The 24958-nt window shown below is 55.3% G+C and overlaps 5 protein-coding genes across 19 annotated transcripts in view; 4 read left to right on the top strand and 1 right to left on the bottom strand.

The window, feature by feature from the left end:
- The window catches only part of KATNAL2 (katanin catalytic subunit A1 like 2), a 298323-nt gene that overhangs the window by 106996 nt on the left and 166369 nt on the right, over positions 1 to 24958 (bottom strand). The window lies entirely within an intron of this gene.
- On the top strand, positions 2752 to 4389 carry LOC134729232 (elongin-A3-like). Its single transcript, XM_063597289.1, has one exon. It carries the CDS (start codon positions 2752 to 2754, stop codon positions 4387 to 4389), a length of 1638 nt encoding a protein of 545 aa, XP_063453359.1.
- LOC134729231 (elongin-A3-like) lies at positions 8655 to 10292 on the top strand. Its single transcript, XM_063597288.1, has one exon. It carries the CDS (start codon positions 8655 to 8657, stop codon positions 10290 to 10292), a length of 1638 nt encoding a protein of 545 aa, XP_063453358.1.
- On the top strand, positions 14578 to 16215 carry LOC134729230 (elongin-A3-like). The gene has a single exon (XM_063597287.1). The coding sequence runs from the start codon at positions 14578 to 14580 to the stop codon at positions 16213 to 16215; it is 1638 nt and encodes a 545-aa protein (XP_063453357.1).
- LOC134729229 (elongin-A3-like) lies at positions 20456 to 22093 on the top strand. The gene has a single exon (XM_063597286.1). The coding sequence runs from the start codon at positions 20456 to 20458 to the stop codon at positions 22091 to 22093; it is 1638 nt and encodes a 545-aa protein (XP_063453356.1).

Below are 24958 nucleotides of genomic sequence, written 5' to 3'. Positions count from 1 at the left end.
CATAATCCAATCAAGCGACCCTGTGAAACTCAGACATGTCCGGGCACGGTGACTCACGCCTCTATTCCCATCGCTTTGGGAGGTGGAGGCCGGCGGACCCCCTGAGGTGCGGAGTTGCAGACCAGCCTGACCAGCATGAGGAAATCCGGTCTCTTCTAAAAAGACGAAACTCGGTTGGGCTTGCTGGCGAGCGCCTGTAATCCCAGCTACTCAGGGGGCTGAGACAGGAGAATCGCTTGAACCCGGGAGGCCGAGTTTGCAGTGAGCCCAGATCCCACCATTGCGCTCCAGCCTGGACATCAAAAGCCAAACTCCGTCTCAAATTAAAAACACAAAACCTCAGAAAAGCTTCCCCAGCAAGGGCCAGAGACAACGCCGGTCTCTATTTCTTGACAGCAATTCAAGAGAGAATCTCGGGTGGCTTGCAAAACTCACAAGAGAGCAGAATATCCTCCCCAAGGCAGAGAAGCCACACGCTCTTTCTGGAGGTGGAGTAGCCACCGATCACCGTGCAGCCCCTCCCCACTCCCAGCCAGAAACCCCAGCCCCTCGGAACCAAATCCACTGGCAACAACCTTTCTTCCTGGAAAACGTTTCCCCCGCCAAAATGGAAAACAAACATGATACAAGCAAACGCAACTCAAAACACAAACACAAGGAAACAATCCGAGCAAGCTCTAGCCCCTCATAGCTCATCGATGCCCCCACTGGCATGCTACTGAAAACAGCGGCTGCACCCATTAAACTCATTCATTACTGGAGAACGAGACAAACCTTAGCAGATCCCTGCTCCCACAGCGACAATCCCGCTCGAAAACACAGAAAGGAAACAACCCCCGCACAAAATATAAATCTACCCCAGATCGAATTCAGCATCAACCTAAGGATCCTGCTGTAACATTACCACACTGACCCAGGACAGCTCAATTCTCTTCCCACCTGTTTACAAGATAAACCTCATTCAGGGAGCTCTGGAAGCATCGCGAGTATTGCACTACGATCCTCTTCGTGAGGCAGCTGGAAGTCTGGAAACACAGCAAATTTATTTATTTCTCTACACAACACGGAGGGTAATTCTCAGAAAAGGCTTAACACCCGAATCCCCATTCCCCGATTCTCAGGCTATAACGATTATCTTTCTGCGGAAGAAACACACACACACACACACACACACACACACACACTGAGAGAGGGAGAGAAAGTCACGTGAGAATGTAAACATTAAGCGAAATCGCCGCTGACAGCAGAAACAATAGCCGACACCATAGACACTTCAAATGGTTCTGTTTTCCTCATTTGGACTGACAGGTGAGAGTGGAACTCGGCTGCCCAAACCGTGGCACCAATATCAGCTGCAGGCCAGAGCAAGCCTTTCCGAGGAGATTTTAAACAACCGGTGGGAGCAAGATCCTGAAGCATTTCTTCCAAGATTGGTCACAGGAGATGAAACCTGGCTCTACCGGCAGGATCCTGAAGACCAAGCACGAAGCCATGGCTACCAAGAGGTGGCAGTGCTCCAGTCGAAGCTGCAGAGGAGCAGTCAAGAGCAGAGGTCATGGCAACCGTTGCGGGGGGGGCGGGGGGGGGATGCTAGAGGGATTCTGCTGGTTGACTTTCTGCAGGGCCAAACCCTGATCACATCTGCTCGCTAGCAGAGCGTTTTCAGAAAGTTAGCCAAAGCTGGAGCGAAGAAGGTCCCCACCAGAGAGTTCTTCTCCACCACGACAGTGTTCCTGATCATGCCTTTCTTCGAACAAGGGCAGCTGGGCAAGACTTGCCATGGGAAACCGTGAGGCGTCCACCTCACAGTCCTGATTTGGCGCCTGCTGACTTCTCTTTGTTTCCTTGTCTTGGAAAACCTGTAAGGGGCACCCAGTTTTCTTCAGTTAACAATGGAAAAGAGATTGCATGGAAATAGTTAAATTCCCAGGACCCTGGGGGCTTTAGGGATGGGCTAGACGGCGGGGAAAAGACACCGCTTCCAGAAGGGTCTTGATGTTCATGGAGCCGAGGTTGAGGAGTAAAATACGCCTTTTTCCTCTTTCTCCCTTAATCCCACTTTTCTACCAATGTTTCCAAGTCCCCTCACACAACGTCAATCCCAGGTAAAGAGCTGTCATCCTCTGTTGGTTCCTCTTCCTACGATTCTGTCTTGCGGTGTTGTTATTTTCGCTTTTACTCCCAAGAAGATACTCTCTCTGTCTTTTGGAATCCACAGATGTGGAAGCTGGGAACATGGAGGGCCAACGGTAGAACTCAGTGGGGTGTGTCCAGGCTGCAATTAACCTAATGAACCTGCGGGGCACAGCAGTCCACCAGGCGTGGACCGTCCCGATTGGCTGCATTGGGCTGAAGGAATGAATTCCTATCGGGGCGGGGCAGCCCAGGGGCCCAGGGGGTCAGGGCTTGAGCACTGGGTGGGCCCGGGACTGGCTATATAAGGCCGGGCTCTGGCAGCGGAGCTTCACTCCGCCTTGGACGGCGCACCGCACAGGTCACTCCAGGCTGCGGCTGCACATCCCGAGGAACAGAAGCGGGCCTGCTCAGCTGTCTGCAAGGACCGGCGTTCCAGACCAAGTGGCCCGCTGCTCCGAGGACCCAGCTCGCTCCAGGCTGTGACTCCACATCCCGAGGTCGCTGCCTGGCGACCGGTCAGCGAGGACCGGCCACCCCAGACTGCCTGTGCCGCCGCCCCGAGCTCGGACAGAGCCGCGACCGTGAGGACAGCGACGCCTGCACAGCTCTGGCGAGATGGCGGCAGGGTCCACTACGCTGCCCGCAGTGGAGAAGCTGCAGGTGCGTCTGGCCACTAAGACGGACCCGAAAAAGCTAGAGAAATATTTGCAGAAACTCTCCGCCTTGCCCATGACGGCAGACATCCTGGCGGAGACTGGAATCAGAAAGACGGTGAAGCGCCTGCGGAAGCACCAGCACGTGGGCGACTTTGCCAGAGACTTGGCGGCCCGGTGGAAGAAGCTGGTGCTCGTGGACCGAAACACCGGGCCTGACCCACAGGACCCTGAGGAGAGCGCTTCCCGACAGAGCTTCGGGGAGGCTCTTCAGGACCGGGGAAAGGCCTGGGGCTTCCCAGAAAACGCGACGGCCCCCAGGAGCCCATCTCACAGCCCTGAGCACAGACGGACAGCACGCACAACACCTCCGGGGCAACAGAGACCTCACCCGAGGTCTCCCAGTCGCGAGCCCAGAGCCGAGAGAAAGCGCCCCAGAATGGCCCCAGCTGATTCCGGCCCCCATCGGGACCCTCCAACGCGCACCGCTCCCCTCCCGATGCCCGAGGGCCCTGAGCCCGCTGTGCCCGGGGAGCAACCCGGGAGAGGCCACGCTCACGCCGCTCAGGGTGGGCCTCCGCCGGGTCAAGGCTGCCAGGGCCAACCCCAGGGGGAAGCGGTGGGGAGCCACAGCAAGGGGCACAAACCGTCCCGAGGGGCTTCGGCTCAGAAATCGCCTCCTGTCCAGGAAAGCCAGTCAGAGAGGCTGCAGGCGGCCGGCGCCGATTCCGCCGGGCCGAAAACGGTGCCCAGCCATGTCTTCTCAGAGCTCTGGGACCCCTCAGAGGCCTGGATGCAGGCCAACTACGATCTGCTGTCCGCTTTTGAGGCCATGACCTCCCAGGCAAACCCAGAAGCACTCTCCGCGCCAACGCTCCAGGAGGAAGCTGCTTTCCCTGGACGCAGAGTGAACGCTAAGATGCCGGTGTACTCGGGCTCCAGGCCTGCCTGCCAGCTCCAGGTGCCGACGCTGCGCCAGCAGTGCCTCCGGGTGCCTAGGAACAATCCGGACGCCCTCGGCGACGTGGAAGGGGTCCCCTACTCGGTTCTTGAACCCGTTCTGGAAGGGTGGACGCCCGATCAGCTCTACCGCACAGAGAAAGACAATCCCGCACTCGCTCGAGACACAGATGAATTATGGAGGATTCATTGTCTCCGGGACTTCAAGGAAGAAAAGCCACAGGAGCACGAGTCTTGGCGGGAGCTGTACCTGCGGCTTCGGGACGCCCGAGAGCAGCGGCTGCGAGTAGTGACCACGAAAATCCGATCCGCACGTGAAAACAAACCCAGCGGCCGACAGACAAAGATGATCTGTTTCAACTCTGTGGCCAAGACGCCTTATGATGCTTCCAGGAGGCAAGAGGAGTCTGCAGGAGCCGCTGACCCCCGAAATGGAGACATCGAGCCAGCCCCCAAGCCCGCAGGAAGCAGCCAGGCTCCCTCCGGACTCGGGGACGGCGACGGCGGCAGCATTAGCGGCGGCAGCAGCAATCAGCACGCGGCGCCCGCGGACAAAACCCGAAAACAGGCTGCCAAGAAAGTGGCCCCGCTGATGGCCAAGGCAATTCGAGACTACAAGGGAAGATTCTCCCGACGATAAACTCAGGACTTGCCTTACACATAAAATCTGGGGGGAGGAGGGCCAATGCAAAGTCAATGCGGGTTGGGGAATGAAACTTCCGACGGACACCAGAACCCTTGGCTTGGTGCAAAGTTCAGCCTCCCAATCCTGCAGGTGTCAAGTGCTGGCCCTGCGATTTTTGCCTCCCACACCCAGCCACTGCCTCCCTGCTTGGAGGACACCTCAGAATTCAGAAGATTTTATGAATGCATTCGGATCAATTCCACTTTGGTGGTTCACTGATCGTCTTTTAAATAACGCCCTAGTTGCAATCACAAATCAGGTACAAGCTGTGAGATTCCCTTTCGTCTTTTTTCCTTTCCTTTGAAATCATCCAGTACATAAGGAAGGACTTCTTAGACACAAACTCTCAATCCATCAGTTGACACTGATAACTCCGACTACGCAAAATGATTTCTGCTGTTGGTGTTTTCTTTTAGAGAAAAGGCCGGGCATGATCCTGTAATCGTCAGCCATCCTCCTCTGGGAGGCCGAGGAAAGCAGATCGCTGCAGCCCAGGAGGTGGAGAACAGGCTGGGCCAAACGGAGAAACCCCGTCTCCACAAAAGATACCAAAATGAGCCCGGCGTGGTGGCACGGCCCCTGTGGTCCCAGCTTCTTAGAGGGCTGAGGTGGCAGGATCGCCTGAGCTGGGCAAGCGGAGGCTGCAGTGACCCTTCCTCATTCCACTGCACTCCAGCCGGGGTGACACAAGCGGAGCACATCTCAAAGAAACCTGCTGTTTATTTGAAGAGAGGAACTCTTGGATTTCATACATAAATGCTAACAACTGTTACGTTCCTTAAGTCAAACTACTTTTACTAAGCACCGCAAAGAATCAATCCCAATCTTTTCACCCAGAACCCCTGTGAAAGAATGGCGACACCTTAATCAGCTTCTTTAGGTTCTCGATCAGGAAGTCTAAACCTGCCAATCAGAGTTTCTAATTACCGTGAGATGACCGGGTTAACTACCCTGAGTTCACCTCCTACGAGCTCCTGCAAGCTTTGGTGAAAGTTTGCATTCTAACTCAGGGCATTTGTTGGCTTCATGCGGGCTGCTAATGACAGGTCCGTGTGCCAGATACGACACACACACATACACACAAAGAAAGACACACGCACACACACGCACACACACGCACGCATGCATAAGCACGCACACATAAGCACGCACACGCACGCGCACACACACACACCATTAAGTAAACTTGGTTCTTAGGCGTTACCGACAGTGAGGGGTAGAGAGAGAAATAGAAAGACCTAAGCCACAAGGCAAAACCCAGCAAGGGCAGCAGAAGAGATCAAAGTCCTGTGCCCTTGGCTGTCAGCAGAGTGGGTGCTGGGAAGCTTCTGGAAGCAGGCACCTGAGTGGATGCCGGTGCACGGGAAAAGAGGCCTTCAAGCCTGAAGAACACGTAAGGAGCCAGAACAGGGTGCCACAGAGATACTACCCTTAAGGAAGGCAGAAAAGCATTCGTTCCGGGGAAGGGGACATAATCCAATCAAGCGACCCTGTGAAACTCAGACATGTCCGGGCACGGTGACTCACGCCTCTATTCCCATCGCTTTGGGAGGTGGAGGCCGCCGGACCCCCTGGGGTGCGGAGTTGCAGACCAGCCTGACCAGCATGAGGAAATCCGGTCTCTTCTAAAAAGACGAAACTCGGTTGGGCTTGCTGGCGAGCGCCTGTAATCCCAGCTACTCAGGGGGCTGAGACAGGAGAATCGCTTGAACCCGGGAGGCCGAGTTTGCAGTGAGCCCAGATCCCACCATTGCACTCCAGCCTGGACATCAAAAGCCAAACTCCGTCTCAAATTAAAAACACAAAACCTCAGAAAAGCTTCCCCAGCAAGGGCCAGAGACAACGCCGGTCTCTATTTCTTGACAGCAATTCAAGAGAGAATCTCGGGTGGCTTGCAAAACTCACAAGAGAGCAGAATATCCTCCCCAAGGCAGAGAAGCCACACGCTCTTACTGGAGGTGGAGTAGCCACCGATCACCGTGCAGCCCCTCCCCACTCCCAGCCAGAAACCCCAGCCCCTCGGAACCAAATCCACTGGCAACAACCTTTCTTCCTGGAAAACGTTTCCCCCGCCAAAATGGAAAACAAACATGATACAAGCAAACGCAACTCAAAACACAAACACAAGGAAACAATCCGAGCAAGCTCTAGCCCCTCATAGCTCATCGATGCCCCCACTGGCATGCTACTGAAAACAGCGGCTGCACCCATTAAACTCATTCATTACTGGAGAATGAGACAAACCTTAGCAGATCCCTGCTCCCACAGCGACAATCCCGCTCGAAAACACAGAAAGGAAACAACCCCCGCACAAAATATAAATCTACCCCAGATAGAATTCAGCATCAACCTAAGGATCCTGCTGTAACATAACTACACTGACCCAGGACAGCTCAATTCTCTTCCCACCTGTTTACAAGATAAACCTCATTCAGGGAGCTCTGGAAGCAGCGCCAGTATTGCACTACGATCCTCTTCGTGAGGCAGCTGGAAGTCTGGAAACACAGCAAATTTATTTATTTCTCTACACAACACGGAGGGTAATTCTCAGAAAAGGCTTAACACCCGAATCCCCATTCCCCGATTCTCAGGCTATAACGATTATCTTTCTGGGGAAGAAACACACACACACACACACACACACACACACACACACACTGAGAGAGAGAGAGAGAAAGTCACGTGAGAATGTAAACATTAAGCGAAATCGCCGCTGACAGCAGAAACAATAGCCGACACCATAGACACTTCAAATGGTTCTGTTTTCCTCATTTGGACTGAAAGGTGAGAGTGGAACTCGGCTGCCCAAACCGTGGCACCAATATCAGCTGCAGGCCAGAGCAAGCCTTTCCGAGGAGATTTTAAACAACCGGTGGGAGCAAGATCCTGAAGCATTTCTTCCAAGATTGGTCACAGGAGATGAAACCTGGCTCTACCGGCAGGATCCTGAAGACCAAGCACGAAGCCATGGCTACCAAGAGGTGGCAGTGCTCCAGTCGAAGCTGCAGAGGAGCAGTCAAGAGCAGAGGTCATGGCAACCGTTGCGGGGGGGGGGGATGCTAGAGGGATTCTGCTGGTTGACTTTCTGCAGGGCCAAACCCTGATCACATCTGCTCGCTAGCAGAGCGTTTTCAGAAAGTTAGCCAAAGCTGGAGCGAAGAAGGTCCCCACCAGAGAGTTCTTCTCCACCACGACAGTGTTCCTGATCATGCCTTTCTTCGAACAAGGGCAGCTGGGCAAGACTTGCCATGGGAAACCGTGAGGCGTCCACCTCACAGTCCTGATTTGGCGCCTGCTGACTTCTCTTTGTTTCCTTGTCTTGGAAAACCTGTAAGGGGCACCCAGTTTTCTTCAGTTAACAATGGAAAAGAGATTGCATGGAAATAGTTAAATTCCCAGGACCCTGGGGGCTTTAGGGATGGGCTAGACGGCGGGGAAAAGACACCGCTTCCAGAAGGGTCTTGATGTTGATGGAGCCGAGGTTGAGGAGTAAAATACGCCTTTTTCCTCTTTCTCCCTTAATCCCACTTTTCTACCAAGGTTTCCAAGTCCCCTCACACAATGTCAATCCCAGGTAAAGAGCTGTCATCCTCTGTTGGTTCCTCTTCCTACGATTCTGTCTTGCGGTGTTGTTATTTTCGCTTTTACTCCCAAGAAGATACTCTCTCTGTCTTTTGGAATCCACAGATGTGGAAGCTGGGAACATGGAGGGCCAACGGTAGAACTCAGTGGGGTGTGTCCAGGCTGCAATTAACCTAATGAACCTGCGGGGCACAGCAGTCCACCAGGCGTGGACCGTCCCGATTGGCTGCATTGGGCTGAAGGAATGAATTCCTATCGGGGCGGGGCAGCCCAGGGGCCCAGGGGGTCAGGGCTTGAGCACTGGGTGGGCCCGGGACTGGCTATATAAGGCCGGGCTCTGGCAGCGGAGCTTCACTCCGCCTTGGACGGCGCACCGCACAGGTCACTCCAGGCTGCGGCTGCACATCCCGAGGAACAGAAGCGGGCCTGCTCAGCTGTCTGCAAGGACCGGCGTTCCGGACCAAGTGGCCCGCTGCTCCGAGGACCCAGCTCGCTCCAGGCTGTGACTCCACATCCCGAGGTCGCTGCCTGGCGACCGGTCAGCGAGGACCGGCCACCCCAGACTGCCTGTGCCGCCGCCCCGAGCTCGGACAGAGCCGCGACCGTGAGGACAGCGACGCCTGCACAGCTCTGGCGAGATGGCGGCAGGGTCCACTACGCTGCCCGCAGTGGAGAAGCTGCAGGTGCGTCTGGCCACTAAGACGGACCCGAAAAAGCTAGAGAAATATTTGCAGAAACTCTCCGCCTTGCCCATGACGGCAGACATCCTGGCGGAGACTGGAATCAGAAAGACGGTGAAGCGCCTGCGGAAGCACCAGCACGTGGGCGACTTTGCCAGAGACTTGGCGGCCCGGTGGAAGAAGCTGGTGCTCGTGGACCGAAACACCGGGCCTGACCCACAGGACCCTGAGGAGAGCGCTTCCCGACAGCGCTTCGGGGAGGCTCTTCAGGACCGGGGAAAGGCCTGGGGCTTCCCAGAAAACGCGACGGCCCCCAGGAGCCCATCTCACAGCCCTGAGCACAGACGGACAGCACGCACAACACCTCCGGGGCAACAGAGACCTCACCCGAGGTCTCCCAGTCGCGAGCCCAGAGCCGAGAGAAAGCGCCCCAGAATGGCCCCAGCTGATTCCGGCCCCCATCGGGACCCTCCAACGCGCACCGCTCCCCTCCCGATGCCCGAGGGCCCTGAGCCCGCTGTGCCCGGGGAGCAACCCGGGAGAGGCCACGCTCACGCCGCTCAGGGTGGGCCTCCGCCGGGTCAAGGCTGCCAGGGCCAACCCCAGGGGGAAGCGGTGGGGAGCCACAGCAAGGGGCACAAACCGTCCCGAGGGGCTTCGGCTCAGAAATCGCCTCCTGTCCAGGAAAGCCAGTCAGAGAGGCTGCAGGCGGCCGGCGCCGATTCCGCCGGGCCGAAAACGGTGCCCAGCCATGTCTTCTCAGAGCTCTGGGACCCCTCAGAGGCCTGGATGCAGGCCAACTACGATCTGCTGTCCGCTTTTGAGGCCATGACCTCCCAGGCAAACCCAGAAGCACTCTCCGCGCCAACGCTCCAGGAGGAAGCTGCTTTCCCTGGACGCAGAGTGAACGCTAAGATGCCGGTGTACTCGGGCTCCAGGCCTGCCTGCCAGCTCCAGGTGCCGACGCTGCGCCAGCAGTGCCTCCGGGTGCCTAGGAACAATCCGGACGCCCTCGGCGACGTGGAAGGGGTCCCCTACTCGGTTCTTGAACCCGTTCTGGAAGGGTGGACGCCCGATCAGCTCTACCGCACAGAGAAAGACAATCCCGCACTCGCTCGAGAGACAGATGAATTATGGAGGATTCATTGTCTCCGGGACTTCAAGGAAGAAAAGCCACGGGAGCACGAGTCTTGGCGGGAGCTGTACCTGCGGCTTCGGGACGCCCGAGAGCAGCGGCTGCGAGTAGTGACCACGAAAATCCGATCCGCACGTGAAAACAAACCCAGCGGCCGACAGACAAAGATGATCTGTTTCAACTCTGTGGCCAAGACGCCTTATGATGCTTCCAGGAGTCAAGAGGAGTCTGCAGGAGCCGCTGACCCCCGAAATGGAGACATCGAGCCAGCCCCCAAGCCCGCAGGAAGCAGCCAGGCTCCCTCCGGACTCGGGGACGGCGACGGCGGCAGCATTAGCGGCGGCAGCAGCAATCAGCACGCGGCGCCCGCGGACAAAACCCGAAAACAGGCTGCCAAGAAAGTGGCCCCGCTGATGGCCAAGGCAATTCGAGACTACAAGGGAAGATTCTCCCGACGATAAACTCAGGACTTGCCTTACACATAAAATCTGGGGGGAGGAGGGCCAATGCAAAGTCAATGCGGGTTGGGGAACGAAACTTCCGACGGACACCAGAACCCTTGGCTTGGTGCAAAGTTCAGCCTCCCAATCCTGCAGGTGTCAAGTGCTGGCCCTGCGATTTTTGCCTCCCACACCCAGCCACTGCCTCCCTGCTTGGAGGACACCTCAGAATTCAGAAGATTTTATGAACGCATTCGGATCAATTCCACTTTGGTGGTTCACTGATCGTCTTTTAAATAACGCCCTAGTTGCAATCACAAATCAGGTACAAGATGTGAGATTCCCTTTCGTCTTTTTTCCTTTCTTTTGAAACCATCCAGTACATAAGGAAGGACTTCTTAGACACAAACTCTCAATCCATCAGTTGACACTGATAACTCCGACTACGCAAAATGATTTCTTGCTGTTGGTGTTTTCTTTTAGAGAAAAGGCCGGGCATGATCCTGTAATCGTCAGCCATCCTCCTCTGGGAGGCCGAGGAAAGCAGATCGCTGCAGCCCAGGAGGTGGAGAACAGGCTGGGCCAAACGGAGAAACCCCGTCTCCACAAAAGATACCAAAATGAGCCCGGCGTGGTGGCACGGCCCCTGTGGTCCCAGCTTCTTAGAGGGCTGAGGTGGCAGGATCGCCTGAGCTGGGCAAGCGGAGGCTGCAGTGACCCTTCCTCATTCCACTGCACTCCAGCCGGGGTGACACAAGCGGAGCACATCTCAAAGAAACCTGCTGTTTATTTGAAGAGAGGAACTCTTGGATTTCATACATAAATGCTAACAACTGTTACGTTCCTTAAGTCAAACTACTTTTACTAAGCACCGCAAAGAATCAATCCCAATCTTTTCACCCAGAACCCCTGTGAAAGAATGGCGACACCTTAATCAGCTTCTTTAGGTTCTCGATCAGGAAGTCTAAACCTGCCAATCAGAGTTTCTAATTACCGTGAGATGACCGGGTTAACTACCCTGAGTTCACCTCCTACGAGCTCCTGCAAGCTTTGGTGAAAGTTTGCATTCTAACTCAGGGCATTTGTTGGCTTCACGTGGGCTGCTAATGACAGGTCCGTGTGCCAGATACGACACACACACATACACACAAAGAAAGACACACGCACACACACGCACGCACGCATAAGCACGCACGCATAAGCAGGCACACGCACGCGCACACACACACACACACCATTAAGTAAACTTGGTTCTTAGGCGTTACCGACAGTGAGGGGTAGAGAGAGAAATAGAAAGACCTAAGCCGCAAGGCAAAACCCAGCAAGGGCAGCAGAAGAGATCAAAGTCCTGTGCCCTTGGCTGTCAGCAGAGTGGGTGCTGGGAAGCTTCTGGAAGCAGGCACCTGAGTGGATGCCGGTGCACGTGAAAAGAGGCCTTCAAGCCTGAAGAGCACGTAAGGAGCCAGAACAGGGTGCCACAGAGATACTACCCTTAAGGAAGGCAGAAAAGCATTCGTTCCGGGGAAGGGGACATAATCCAATCAAGCGACCCTGTGAAACTCAGACATGTCCGGGCACGGTGACTCACGCCTCTATTCCCATCGCTTTGGGAGGTGGAGGCCGGCGGACCCCCTGAGGTGCGGAGTTGCAGACCAGCCTGACCAGCATGAGGAAATCCGGTCTCTTCTAAAAAGACGAAACTCGGTTGGGCTTGCTGGCGAGCGCCTGTAATCCCAGCTACTCAGGGGGCTGAGACAGGAGAATCGCTTGAACCCGGGAGGCCGAGTTTGCAGTGAGCCCAGATCCCACCATTGCGCTCCAGCCTGGACATCAAAAGCCAAACTCCGTCTCAAATTAAAAACACAAAACCTCAGAAAAGCTTCCCCAGCAAGGGCCAGAGACAACGCCGGTCTCTATTTCTTGACAGCAATTCAAGAGAGAATCTCGGGTGGCTTGCAAAACTCACAAGAGAGCAGAATATCCTCCCCAAGGCAGAGAAGCCACACGCTCTTTCTGGAGGTGGAGTAGCCACCGATCACCGTGCAGCCCCTCCCCACTCCCAGCCAGAAACCCCAGCCCCTCGGAACCAAATCCACTGGCAACAACCTTTCTTCCTGGAAAACGCTTCCCCTGCCAAAATGGAAAACAAACATGATACAAGCAAACGCAACTCAAAACACAAACACAAGGAAACAATCCGAGCAAGCTCTAGCCCCTCATAGCTCATCGATGCCCCCACTGGCATGCTACTGAAAACAGCGGCTGCACCCATTAAACTCATTCATTACTGGAGAACGAGACAAACCTTAGCAGATCCCTGCTCCCACAGCGACAATCCCGCTCGAAAACACAGAAAGGAAACAACCCCCGCACAAAATATAAATCTACCCCAGATCGAATTCAGCATCAACCTAAGGATCCTGCTGTAACATTACCACACTGACCCAGGACAGCTCAATTCTCTTCCCACCTGTTTACAAGATAAACCTCATTCAGGGAGCTCTGGAAGCATCGCCAGTATTGCACTACGATCCTCTTCGTGAGGCAGCTGGAAGTCTGGAAACACAGCAAATTTATTTATTTCTCTACACAACACGGAGGGTAATTCTCAGAAAAGGCTTAACACCCGAATCCCCATTCCCCGATTCTCAGGCTATAACGATTATCTGTCTGCGGAAGAAACACACACACACACACACACACACACACACACACACACACACACACACACACACTGAGAGAGAGAGAGAGAGAAAGTCACGTGAGAATGTAAACATTAAGCGAAATCGCCGCTGACAGCAGAAACAATAGCCGACACCATAGACACTTCAAATGGTTCTGTTTTCCTCATTTGGACTGACAGGTGAGAGTGGAACTCGGCTGCCCAAACCGTGGCACCAATATCAGCTGCAGGCCAGAGCAAGCCTTTCCGAGGAGATTTTAAACAACCGGTGGGAGCAAGATCCTGAAGCATTTCTTCCAAGATTGGTCACAGGAGATGAAACCTGGCTCTACCGGCAGGATCCTGAAGACCAAGCACGAAGCCATGGCTACCAAGAGGTGGCAGTGCTCCAGTCGAAGCTGCAGAGGAGCAGTCAAGAGCAGAGGTCATGGCAACCGTTGCGGGGGGGGCGGGGGGGGGATGCTAGAGGGATTCTGCTGGTTGACTTTCTGCAGGGCCAAACCCTGATCACATCTGCTCGCTAGCAGAGCGTTTTCAGAAAGTTAGCCAAAGCTGGAGCGAAGAAGGTCCCCACCAGAGAGTTCTTCTCCACCACGACAGTGTTCCTGATCATGCCTTTCTTCGAACAAGGGCAGCTGGGCAAGACTTGCCATGGGAAACCATGAGGCGTCCACCTCACAGTCCTGATTTGGCGCCTGCTGACTTCTCTTTGTTTCCTTGTCTTGGAAAACCTGTAAGGGGCACCCAGTTTTCTTCAGTTAACAATGGAAAAGAGATTGCATGGAAATAGTTAAATTCCCAGGACCCTGGGGGCTTTAGGGATGGGCTAGACGGCGGGGAAAAGACACCGCTTCCAGAAGGGTCTTGATGTTCATGGAGCCGAGGTTGAGGAGTAAAATACGCCTTTTTCCTCTTTCTCCCTTAATCCCACTTTTCTACCAATGTTTCCAAGTCCCCTCACACAACGTCAATCCCAGGTAAAGAGCTGTCATCCTCTGTTGGTTCCTCTTCCTACGATTCTGTCTTGCGGTGTTGTTATTTTCGCTTTTACTCCCAAGAAGATACTCTCTCTGTCTTTTGGAATCCACAGATGTGGAAGCTGGGAACATGGAGGGCCAACGGTAGAACTCAGTGGGGTGTGTCCAGGCTGCAATTAACCTAATGAACCTGCGGGGCACAGCAGTCCACCAGGCGTGGACCGTCCCGATTGGCTGCATTGGGCTGAAGGAATGAATTCCTATCGGGGCGGGGCAGCCCAGGGGCCCAGGGGGTCAGGGCTTGAGCACTGGGTGGGCCCGGGACTGGCTATATAAGGCCGGGCTCTGGCAGCGGAGCTTCACTCCGCCTTGGACGGCGCACCGCACAGGTCACTCCAGGCTGCGGCTGCACATCCCGAGGAACAGAAGCGGGCCTGCTCAGCTGTCTGCAAGGACCGGCGTTCCAGACCAAGTGGCCCGCTGCTCCGAGGACCCAGCTCGCTCCAGGCTGTGACTCCACATCCCGAGGTCGCTGCCTGGCGACCGGTCAGCGAGGACCGGCCACCCCAGACTGCCTGTGCCGCCGCCCCGAGCTCGGACAGAGCCGCGACCGTGAGGACAGCGACGCCTGCACAGCTCTGGCGAGATGGCGGCAGGGTCCACTACGCTGCCCGCAGTGGAGAAGCTGCAGGTGCGTCTGGCCACTAAGACGGACCCGAAAAAGCTAGAGAAATATTTGCAGAAACTCTCCGCCTTGCCCATGACGGCAGACATCCTGGCGGAGACTGGAATCAGAAAGACGGTGAAGCGCCTGCGGAAGCACCAGCACGTGGGCGACTTTGCCAGAGACTTGGCGGCCCGGTGGAAGAAGCTGGTGCTCGTGGACCGAAACACCGGGCCTGACCCACAGGACCCTGAGGAGAGCGCTTCCCGACAGAGCTTCGGGGAGGCTCTTCAGGACCGGGGAAAGGCCTGGGGCTTCCCAGAAAACGCGACGGCCCCCAGGAGCCCATCTCACAGCCCTGAGCACAGACGGACAGCACGCACAACACCTCCGGGGCAACAGAGACCTCACCCGAGGTCTCCCAGTCGCGAGCCCAGAGCCGAGAGAAAGCGCCCCAGAATGGCCCCAGCTGATTCCGGCCCCCATCGGGACCCTCCAACGCGCACCGCTCCCCTCCCGATGCCCGAGGGCCCTGAGCCCGCTGTGCCCGGGGAGCAACCCGGGAGAGGCCACGCTCACGCCGCTCAGGGTGGGCCTCCGCCGGGTCAAGGCTGCCAGGGCCAACCCCAGGGGGAAGCGGTGGGGAGCCACAGCAAGGGGCACAAACCGTCCCGAGGGGCTTCGGCTCAGAAATCGCCTCCTGTCCAGGAAAGCCAGTCAGAGAGGCTGCAGGCGGCCGGCGCCGATTCCGCCGGGCCGAAAACGGTGCCCAGCCATGTCTTCTCAGAGCTCTGGGACCCCTCAGAGGCCTGGATGCAGGCCAACTACGATCTGCTGTCCGCTTTTGAGGCCATGACCTCCCAGGCAAACCCAGAAGCACTCTCCGCGCCAACGCTCCAGGAGGAAGCTGCTTTCCCTGGACGCAGAGTGAACGCTAAGATGCCGGTGTACTCGGGCTCCAGGCCTGCCTGCCAGCTCCAGGTGCCGACGCTGCGCCAGCAGTGCCTCCGGGTGCCTAGGAACAATCCGGACGCCCTCGGCGACGTGGAAGGGGTCCCCTACTCGGTTCTTGAACCCGTTCTGGAAGGGTGGACGCCCGATCAGCTCTACCGCACAGAGAAAGACAATCCCGCACTCGCTCGAGACACAGATGAATTATGGAGGATTCATTGTCTCCGGGACTTCAAGGAAGAAAAGCCACAGGAGCACGAGTCTTGGCGGGAGCTGTACCTGCGGCTTCGGGACGCCCGAGAGCAGCGGCTGCGAGTAGTGACCACGAAAATCCGATCCGCACGTGAAAACAAACCCAGCGGCCGACAGACAAAGATGATCTGTTTCAACTCTGTGGCCAAGACGCCTTATGATGCTTCCAGGAGGCAAGAGGAGTCTGCAGGAGCCGCTGACCCCCGAAATGGAGACATCGAGCCAGCCCCCAAGCCCGCAGGAAGCAGCCAGGCTCCCTCCGGACTCGGGGACGGCGACGGCGGCAGCATTAGCGGCGGCAGCAGCAATCAGCACGCGGCGCCCGCGGACAAAACCCGAAAACAGGCTGCCAAGAAAGTGGCCCCGCTGATGGCCAAGGCAATTCGAGACTACAAGGGAAGATTCTCCCGACGATAAACTCAGGACTTGCCTTACACATAAAATCTGGGGGGAGGAGGGCCAATGCAAAGTCAATGCGGGTTGGGGAACGAAACTTCCGACGGACACCAGAACCCTTGGCTTGGTGCAAAGTTCAGCCTCCCAATCCTGCAGGTGTCAAGTGCTGGCCCTGCGATTTTTGCCTCCCACACCCAGCCACTGCCTCCCTGCTTGGAGGACACCTCAGAATTCAGAAGATTTTATGAATGCATTCGGATCAATTCCACTTTGGTGGTTCACTGATCGTCTTTTAAATAACGCCCTAGTTGCAATCACAAATCAGGTACAAGCTGTGAGATTCCCTTTCGTCTTTTTTCCTTTCCTTTGAAATCATCCAGTACATAAGGAAGGACTTCTTAGACACAAACTCTCAATCCATCAGTTGACACTGATAACTCCGACTACGCAAAATGATTTCTGCTGTTGGTGTTTTCTTTTAGAGAAAAGGCCGGGCATGATCCTGTAATCGTCAGCCATCCTCCTCTGGGAGGCCGAGGAAAGCAGATCGCTGCAGCCCAGGAGGTGGAGAACAGGCTGGGCCAAACGGAGAAACCCCGTCTCCACAAAAGATACCAAAATGAGCCCGGCGTGGTGGCACGGCCCCTGTGGTCCCAGCTTCTTAGAGGGCTGAGGTGGCAGGATCGCCTGAGCTGGGCAAGCGGAGGCTGCAGTGACCCTTCCTCATTCCACTGCACTCCAGCCGGGGTGACACAAGCGGAGCACATCTCAAAGAAACCTGCTGTTTATTTGAAGAGAGGAACTCTTGGATTTCATACATAAATGCTAACAACTGTTACGTTCCTTAAGTCAAACTACTTTTACTAAGCACCGCAAAGAATCAATCCCAATCTTTTCACCCAGAACCCCTGTGAAAGAATGGCGACACCTTAATCAGCTTCTTTAGGTTCTCGATCAGGAAGTCTAAACCTGCCAATCAGAGTTTCTAATTACTGTGAGATGACCGGGTTAACTACCCTGAGTTCACCTCCTACGAGCTCCTGCAAGCTTTGGTGAAAGTTTGCATTCTAACTCAGGGCATTTGTTGGCTTCACGCGGGCTGCTAATGACAGGTCCGTGTGCCAGATACGACACACACACATACACACAATGAAAGACACAAGCACACACACGCACGCACGCATAAGCACGCACGCGCACACACACACACACACCATTAAGTAAACTTGGTTCTTAGGCGTTACCGACAGTGAGGGGTAGAGAGAGAAATAGAAAGACCTAAGCCGCAAGGCAAAACCCAGCAAGGGCAGCAGAAGAGATCAAAGTCCTGTGCCCTTGGCTGTCAGCAGAGTGGGTGCTGGGAAGCTTCTGGAAGCAGGCACCTGAGTGGATGCCGGTGCACGTGAAAAGAGGCCTTCAAGCCTGAAGAACACGTAAGGAGCCAGAACAGGGTGCCACAGAGATACTACCCTTAAGGAAGACAGAAAAGCATTCGTTCCGGGGAAGGGGACATAATCCAATCAAGCGACCCTGTGAAACTCAGACATGTCCGGGCACGGTGACTCACGCCTCTATTCCCATCGCTTTGGGAGGTGGAGGCCGGCGGACCCCCTGAGGTGCGGAGTTGCAGACCAGCCTGACCAGCATGAGGAAATCCGGTCTCTTCTAAAAAGACGAAACTCGGTTGGGCTTGCTGGCGAGCGCCTGTAATCCCAGCTACTCAGGGGGCTGAGACAGGAGAATCGCTTGAACCCGGGAGGCCGAGTTTGCAGTGAGCCCAGATCCCACCATTGCGCTCCAGCCTGGACATCAAAAGCCAAACTCCGTCTCAAATTAAAAACACAAAACCTCAGAAAAGCTTCCCCAGCAAGGGCCAGAGACAACGCCGGTCTCTATTTCTTGACAGCAATTCAAGAGAGAATCTCGGGTGGCTTGCAAAACTCACAAGAGAGCAGAATATCCTCCCCAAGGCAGAGAAGCCACACGCTCTTACTGGAGGTGGAGTAGCCACCGATCACCGTGCAGCCCCTCCCCACTCCCAGCCAGAAACCCCAGCCCCTCGGAACCAAATCCACTGGCAACAACCTTTCTTCCTGGAAAACGTTTCCCCCGCCAAAATGGAAAACAAACATGATACAAGCAAACGCAACTCAAAACACAAACACAAGGAAACAATCCGAGCAAGCTCTAGCCCCTCATAGCTCATCGATGCCCCCACTGGCATGCTACTGAAAACAGCGGCTGCACCCATTAAACTCATTCATTACTGGAGAACGAGACAAACCTTAGCAGATCCCTGCTCCCACAGCGACAATCCCGCTCGAAAACACAGAAAGGAAACAACCCCCGCACAAAATATAAATCTACCCCAGATCGAATTCAGCATCAACCTAAGGATCCTGCTGTAACATTACCACACTGACCCAGGACAGCTCAATTCTCTTCCCACCTGTTTACAAGATAAACCTCATTCAGGGAGCTCTGGAAGCATCGCGAGTATTGCACTACGATCCTCTTCGTGAGGCAGCTGGAAGTCTGGAAACACAGCAAATTTATTTATTTCTCTACACAACACGGAGGGTAATTCTCAGAAAAGGCTTAACACCCGAATCCCCATTCCCCGATTCTCAGGCTATAACGATTATCTTTCTGCGGAAGAAACACACACACACACACACACACACACACACACACTGAGAGAGAGAGAGAAAGTCACGTGAGAATGTAAACATTAAGCGAAATCGCCGCTGACAGCAGAAACAATAGCCGACACCATAGACACTTCAAATGGTTCTGTTTTCCTCATTTGGACTGACAGGTGAGAGTGGAACTCGGCTGCCCAAACCGTGGCACCAATATCAGCTGCAGGCCAGAGCAAGCCTTTCCGAGGAGATTTTAAACAACCGGTGGGAGCAAGATCCTGAAGCATTTCTTCCAAGATTGGTCACAGGAGATGAAACCTGGCTCTACCGGCAGGATCCTGAAGACCAAGCACGAAGCCATGGCTACCAAGAGGTGGCAGTGCTCCAGTCGAAGCTGCAGAGGAGCAGTCAAGAGCAGAGGTCATGGCAACCGTTGCGGGGGGGGCGGGGGGGGGATGCTAGAGGGATTCTGCTGGTTGACTTTCTGCAGGGCCAAACCCTGATCACATCTGCTCGCTAGCAGAGCGTTTTCAGAAAGTTAGCCAAAGCTGGAGCGAAGAAGGTCCCCACCAGAGAGTTCTTCTCCACCACGACAGTGTTCCTGATCATGCCTTTCTTCGAACAAGGGCAGCTGGGCAAGACTTGCCATGGGAAACCGTGAGGCGTCCACCTCACAGTCCTGATTTGGCGCCTGCTGACTTCTCTTTGTTTCCTTGTCTTGGAAAACCTGTAAGGGGCACCCAGTTTTCTTCAGTTAACAATGGAAAAGAGATTGCATGGAAATAGTTAAATTCCCAGGACCCTGGGGGCTTTAGGGATGGGCTAGACGGCGGGGAAAAGACACCGCTTCCAGAAGGGTCTTGATGTTCATGGAGCCGAGGTTGAGGAGTAAAATACGCCTTTTTCCTCTTTCTCCCTTAATCCCACTTTTCTACCAATGTTTCCAAGTCCCCTCACACAACGTCAATCCCAGGTAAAGAGCTGTCATCCTCTGTTGGTTCCTCTTCCTACGATTCTGTCTTGCGGTGTTGTTATTTTCGCTTTTACTCCCAAGAAGATACTCTCTCTGTCTTTTGGAATCCACAGATGTGGAAGCTGGGAACATGGAGGGCCAACGGTAGAACTCAGTGGGGTGTGTCCAGGCTGCAATTAACCTAATGAACCTGCGGGGCACAGCAGTCCACCAGGCGTGGACCGTCCCGATTGGCTGCATTGGGCTGAAGGAATGAATTCCTATCGGGGCGGGGCAGCCCAGGGGCCCAGGGGGTCAGGGCTTGAGCACTGGGTGGGCCCGGGACTGGCTATATAAGGCCGGGCTCTGGCAGCGGAGCTTCACTCCGCCTTGGACGGCGCACCGCACAGGTCACTCCAGGCTGCGGCTGCACATCCCGAGGAACAGAAGCGGGCCTGCTCAGCTGTCTGCAAGGACCGGCGTTCCAGACCAAGTGGCCCGCTGCTCCGAGGACCCAGCTCGCTCCAGGCTGTGACTCCACATCCCGAGGTCGCTGCCTGGCGACCGGTCAGCGAGGACCGGCCACCCCAGACTGCCTGTGCCGCCGCCCCGAGCTCGGACAGAGCCGCGACCGTGAGGACAGCGACGCCTGCACAGCTCTGGCGAGATGGCGGCAGGGTCCACTACGCTGCCCGCAGTGGAGAAGCTGCAGGTGCGTCTGGCCACTAAGACGGACCCGAAAAAGCTAGAGAAATATTTGCAGAAACTCTCCGCCTTGCCCATGACGGCAGACATCCTGGCGGAGACTGGAATCAGAAAGACGGTGAAGCGCCTGCGGAAGCACCAGCACGTGGGCGACTTTGCCAGAGACTTGGCGGCCCGGTGGAAGAAGCTGGTGCTCGTGGACCGAAACACCGGGCCTGACCCACAGGACCCTGAGGAGAGCGCTTCCCGACAGAGCTTCGGGGAGGCTCTTCAGGACCGGGGAAAGGCCTGGGGCTTCCCAGAAAACGCGACGGCCCCCAGGAGCCCATCTCACAGCCCTGAGCACAGACGGACAGCACGCACAACACCTCCGGGGCAACAGAGACCTCACCCGAGGTCTCCCAGTCGCGAGCCCAGAGCCGAGAGAAAGCGCCCCAGAATGGCCCCAGCTGATTCCGGCCCCCATCGGGACCCTCCAACGCGCACCGCTCCCCTCCCGATGCCCGAGGGCCCTGAGCCCGCTGTGCCCGGGGAGCAACCCGGGAGAGGCCACGCTCACGCCGCTCAGGGTGGGCCTCCGCCGGGTCAAGGCTGCCAGGGCCAACCCCAGGGGGAAGCGGTGGGGAGCCACAGCAAGGGGCACAAACCGTCCCGAGGGGCTTCGGCTCAGAAATCGCCTCCTGTCCAGGAAAGCCAGTCAGAGAGGCTGCAGGCGGCCGGCGCCGATTCCGCCGGGCCGAAAACGGTGCCCAGCCATGTCTTCTCAGAGCTCTGGGACCCCTCAGAGGCCTGGATGCAGGCCAACTACGATCTGCTGTCCGCTTTTGAGGCCATGACCTCCCAGGCAAACCCAGAAGCACTCTCCGCGCCAACGCTCCAGGAGGAAGCTGCTTTCCCTGGACGCAGAGTGAACGCTAAGATGCCGGTGTACTCGGGCTCCAGGCCTGCCTGCCAGCTCCAGGTGCCGACGCTGCGCCAGCAGTGCCTCCGGGTGCCTAGGAACAATCCGGACGCCCTCGGCGACGTGGAAGGGGTCCCCTACTCGGTTCTTGAACCCGTTCTGGAAGGGTGGACGCCCGATCAGCTCTACCGCACAGAGAAAGACAATCCCGCACTCGCTCGAGACACAGATGAATTATGGAGGATTCATTGTCTCCGGGACTTCAAGGAAGAAAAGCCACAGGAGCACGAGTCTTGGCGGGAGCTGTACCTGCGGCTTCGGGACGCCCGAGAGCAGCGGCTGCGAGTAGTGACCACGAAAATCCGATCCGCACGTGAAAACAAACCCAGCGGCCGACAGACAAAGATGATCTGTTTCAACTCTGTGGCCAAGACGCCTTATGATGCTTCCAGGAGGCAAGAGGAGTCTGCAGGAGCCGCTGACCCCCGAAATGGAGACATCGAGCCAGCCCCCAAGCCCGCAGGAAGCAGCCAGGCTCCCTCCGGACTCGGGGACGGCGACGGCGGCAGCATTAGCGGCGGCAGCAGCAATCAGCACGCGGCGCCCGCGGACAAAACCCGAAAACAGGCTGCCAAGAAAGTGGCCCCGCTGATGGCCAAGGCAATTCGAGACTACAAGGGAAGATTCTCCCGACGATAAACTCAGGACTTGCCTTACACATAAAATCTGGGGGGAGGAGGGCCAATGCAAAGTCAATGCGGGTTGGGGAATGAAACTTCCGACGGACACCAGAACCCTTGGCTTGGTGCAAAGTTCAGCCTCCCAATCCTGCAGGTGTCAAGTGCTGGCCCTGCGATTTTTGCCTCCCACACCCAGCCACTGCCTCCCTGCTTGGAGGACACCTCAGAATTCAGAAGATTTTATGAATGCATTCGGATCAATTCCACTTTGGTGGTTCACTGATCGTCTTTTAAATAACGCCCTAGTTGCAATCACAAATCAGGTACAAGCTGTGAGATTCCCTTTCGTCTTTTTTCCTTTCCTTTGAAATCATCCAGTACATAAGGAAGGACTTCTTAGACACAAACTCTCAATCCATCAGTTGACACTGATAACTCCGACTACGCAAAATGATTTCTGCTGTTGGTGTTTTCTTTTAGAGAAAAGGCCGGGCATGATCCTGTAATCGTCAGCCATCCTCCTCTGGGAGGCCGAGGAAAGCAGATCGCTGCAGCCCAGGAGGTGGAGAACAGGCTGGGCCAAACGGAGAAACCCCGTCTCCACAAAAGATACCAAAATGAGCCCGGCGTGGTGGCACGGCCCCTGTGGTCCCAGCTTCTTAGAGGGCTGAGGTGGCAGGATCGCCTGAGCTGGGCAAGCGGAGGCTGCAGTGACCCTTCCTCATTCCACTGCACTCCAGCCGGGGTGACACAAGCGGAGCACATCTCAAAGAAACCTGCTGTTTATTTGAAGAGAGGAACTCTTGGATTTCATACATAAATGCTAACAACTGTTACGTTCCTTAAGTCAAACTACTTTTACTAAGCACCGCAAAGAATCAATCCCAATCTTTTCACCCAGAACCCCTGTGAAAGAATGGCGACACCTTAATCAGCTTCTTTAGGTTCTCGATCAGGAAGTCTAAACCTGCCAATCAGAGTTTCTAATTACCGTGAGATGACCGGGTTAACTACCCTGAGTTCACCTCCTACGAGCTCCTGCAAGCTTTGGTGAAAGTTTGCATTCTAACTCAGGGCATTTGTTGGCTTCATGCGGGCTGCTAATGACAGGTCCGTGTTCCAGATACGACACACACACATACACACAAAGAAAGACACACGCACACACACGCACACACACGCACGCATGCATAAGCACGCACACATAAGCACGCACACGCACGCGCACACACACACACCATTAAGTAAACTTGGTTCTTAGGCGTTACCGACAGTGAGGGGTAGAGAGAGAAATAGAAAGACCTAAGCCACAAGGCAAAACCCAGCAAGGGCAGCAGAAGAGATCAAAGTCCTGTGCCCTTGGCTGTCAGCAGAGTGGGTGCTGGGAAGCTTCTGGAAGCAGGCACCTGAGTGGATGCCGGTGCACGGGAAAAGAGGCCTTCAAGCCTGAAGAACACGTAAGGAGCCAGAACAGGGTGCCACAGAGATACTACCCTTAAGGAAGGCAGAAAAGCATTCGTTCCGGGGAAGGGGACATAATCCAATCAAGCGACCCTGTGAAACTCAGACATGTCCGGGCACGGTGACTCACGCCTCTATTCCCATCGCTTTGGGAGGTGGAGGCCGCCGGACCCCCTGGGGTGCGGAGTTGCAGACCAGCCTGACCAGCATGAGGAAATCCGGTCTCTTCTAAAAAGACGAAACTCGGTTGGGCTTGCTGGCGAGCGCCTGTAATCCCAGCTACTCAGGGGGCTGAGACAGGAGAATCGCTTGAACCCGGGAGGCCGAGTTTGCAGTGAGCCCAGATCCCACCATTGCACTCCAGCCTGGACATCAAAAGCCAAACTCCGTCTCAAATTAAAAACACAAAACCTCAGAAAAGCTTCCCCAGCAAGGGCCAGAGACAACGCCGGTCTCTATTTCTTGACAGCAATTCAAGAGAGAATCTCGGGTGGCTTGCAAAACTCACAAGAGAGCAGAATATCCTCCCCAAGGCAGAGAAGCCACACGCTCTTACTGGAGGTGGAGTAGCCACCGATCACCGTGCAGCCCCTCCCCACTCCCAGCCAGAAACCCCAGCCCCTCGGAACCAAATCCACTGGCAACAACCTTTCTTCCTGGAAAACGTTTCCCCCGCCAAAATGGAAAACAAACATGATACAAGCAAACGCAACTCAAAACACAAACACAAGGAAACAATCCGAGCAAGCTCTAGCCCCTCATAGCTCATCGATGCCCCCACTGGCATGCTACTGAAAACAGCGGCTGCACCCATTAAACTCATTCATTACTGGAGAATGAGACAAACCTTAGCAGATCCCTGCTCCCACAGCGACAATCCCGCTCGAAAACACAGAAAGGAAACAACCCCCGCACAAAATATAAATCTACCCCAGATAGAATTCAGCATCAACCTAAGGATCCTGCTGTAACATAACTACACTGACCCAGGACAGCTCAATTCTCTTCCCACCTGTTTACAAGATAAACCTCATTCAGGGAGCTCTGGAAGCAGCGCCAGTATTGCACTACGATCCTCTTCGTGAGGCAGCTGGAAGTCTGGAAACACAGCAAATTTATTTATTTCTCTACACAACACGGAGGGTAATTCTCAGAAAAGGCTTAACACCCGAATCCCCATTCCCCGATTCTCAGGCTATAACGATTATCTGTCTGCGGAAGAAACACACACACACACACACACACACACACACACACACACACACACACACACTGAGAGAGAGAGAGAGAGAAAGTCACGTGAGAATGTAAACATTAAGCGAAATCGCCGCTGACAGCAGAAACAATAGCCGACACCATAGACACTTCAAATGGTTCTGTTTTCCTCATTTGGACTGAAAGGTGAGAGTGGAACTCGGCTGCC

This window comes from Pan paniscus, chromosome 17 (genome assembly GCF_029289425.2).
Source record: "Pan paniscus chromosome 17, NHGRI_mPanPan1-v2.0_pri, whole genome shotgun sequence".
NCBI lineage: Eukaryota > Metazoa > Chordata > Mammalia > Primates > Hominidae > Pan > Pan paniscus.
The sequence above is the reverse complement of the archived record's forward strand: the minus strand, read 5'-3'. Positions and strand labels throughout refer to the sequence as shown.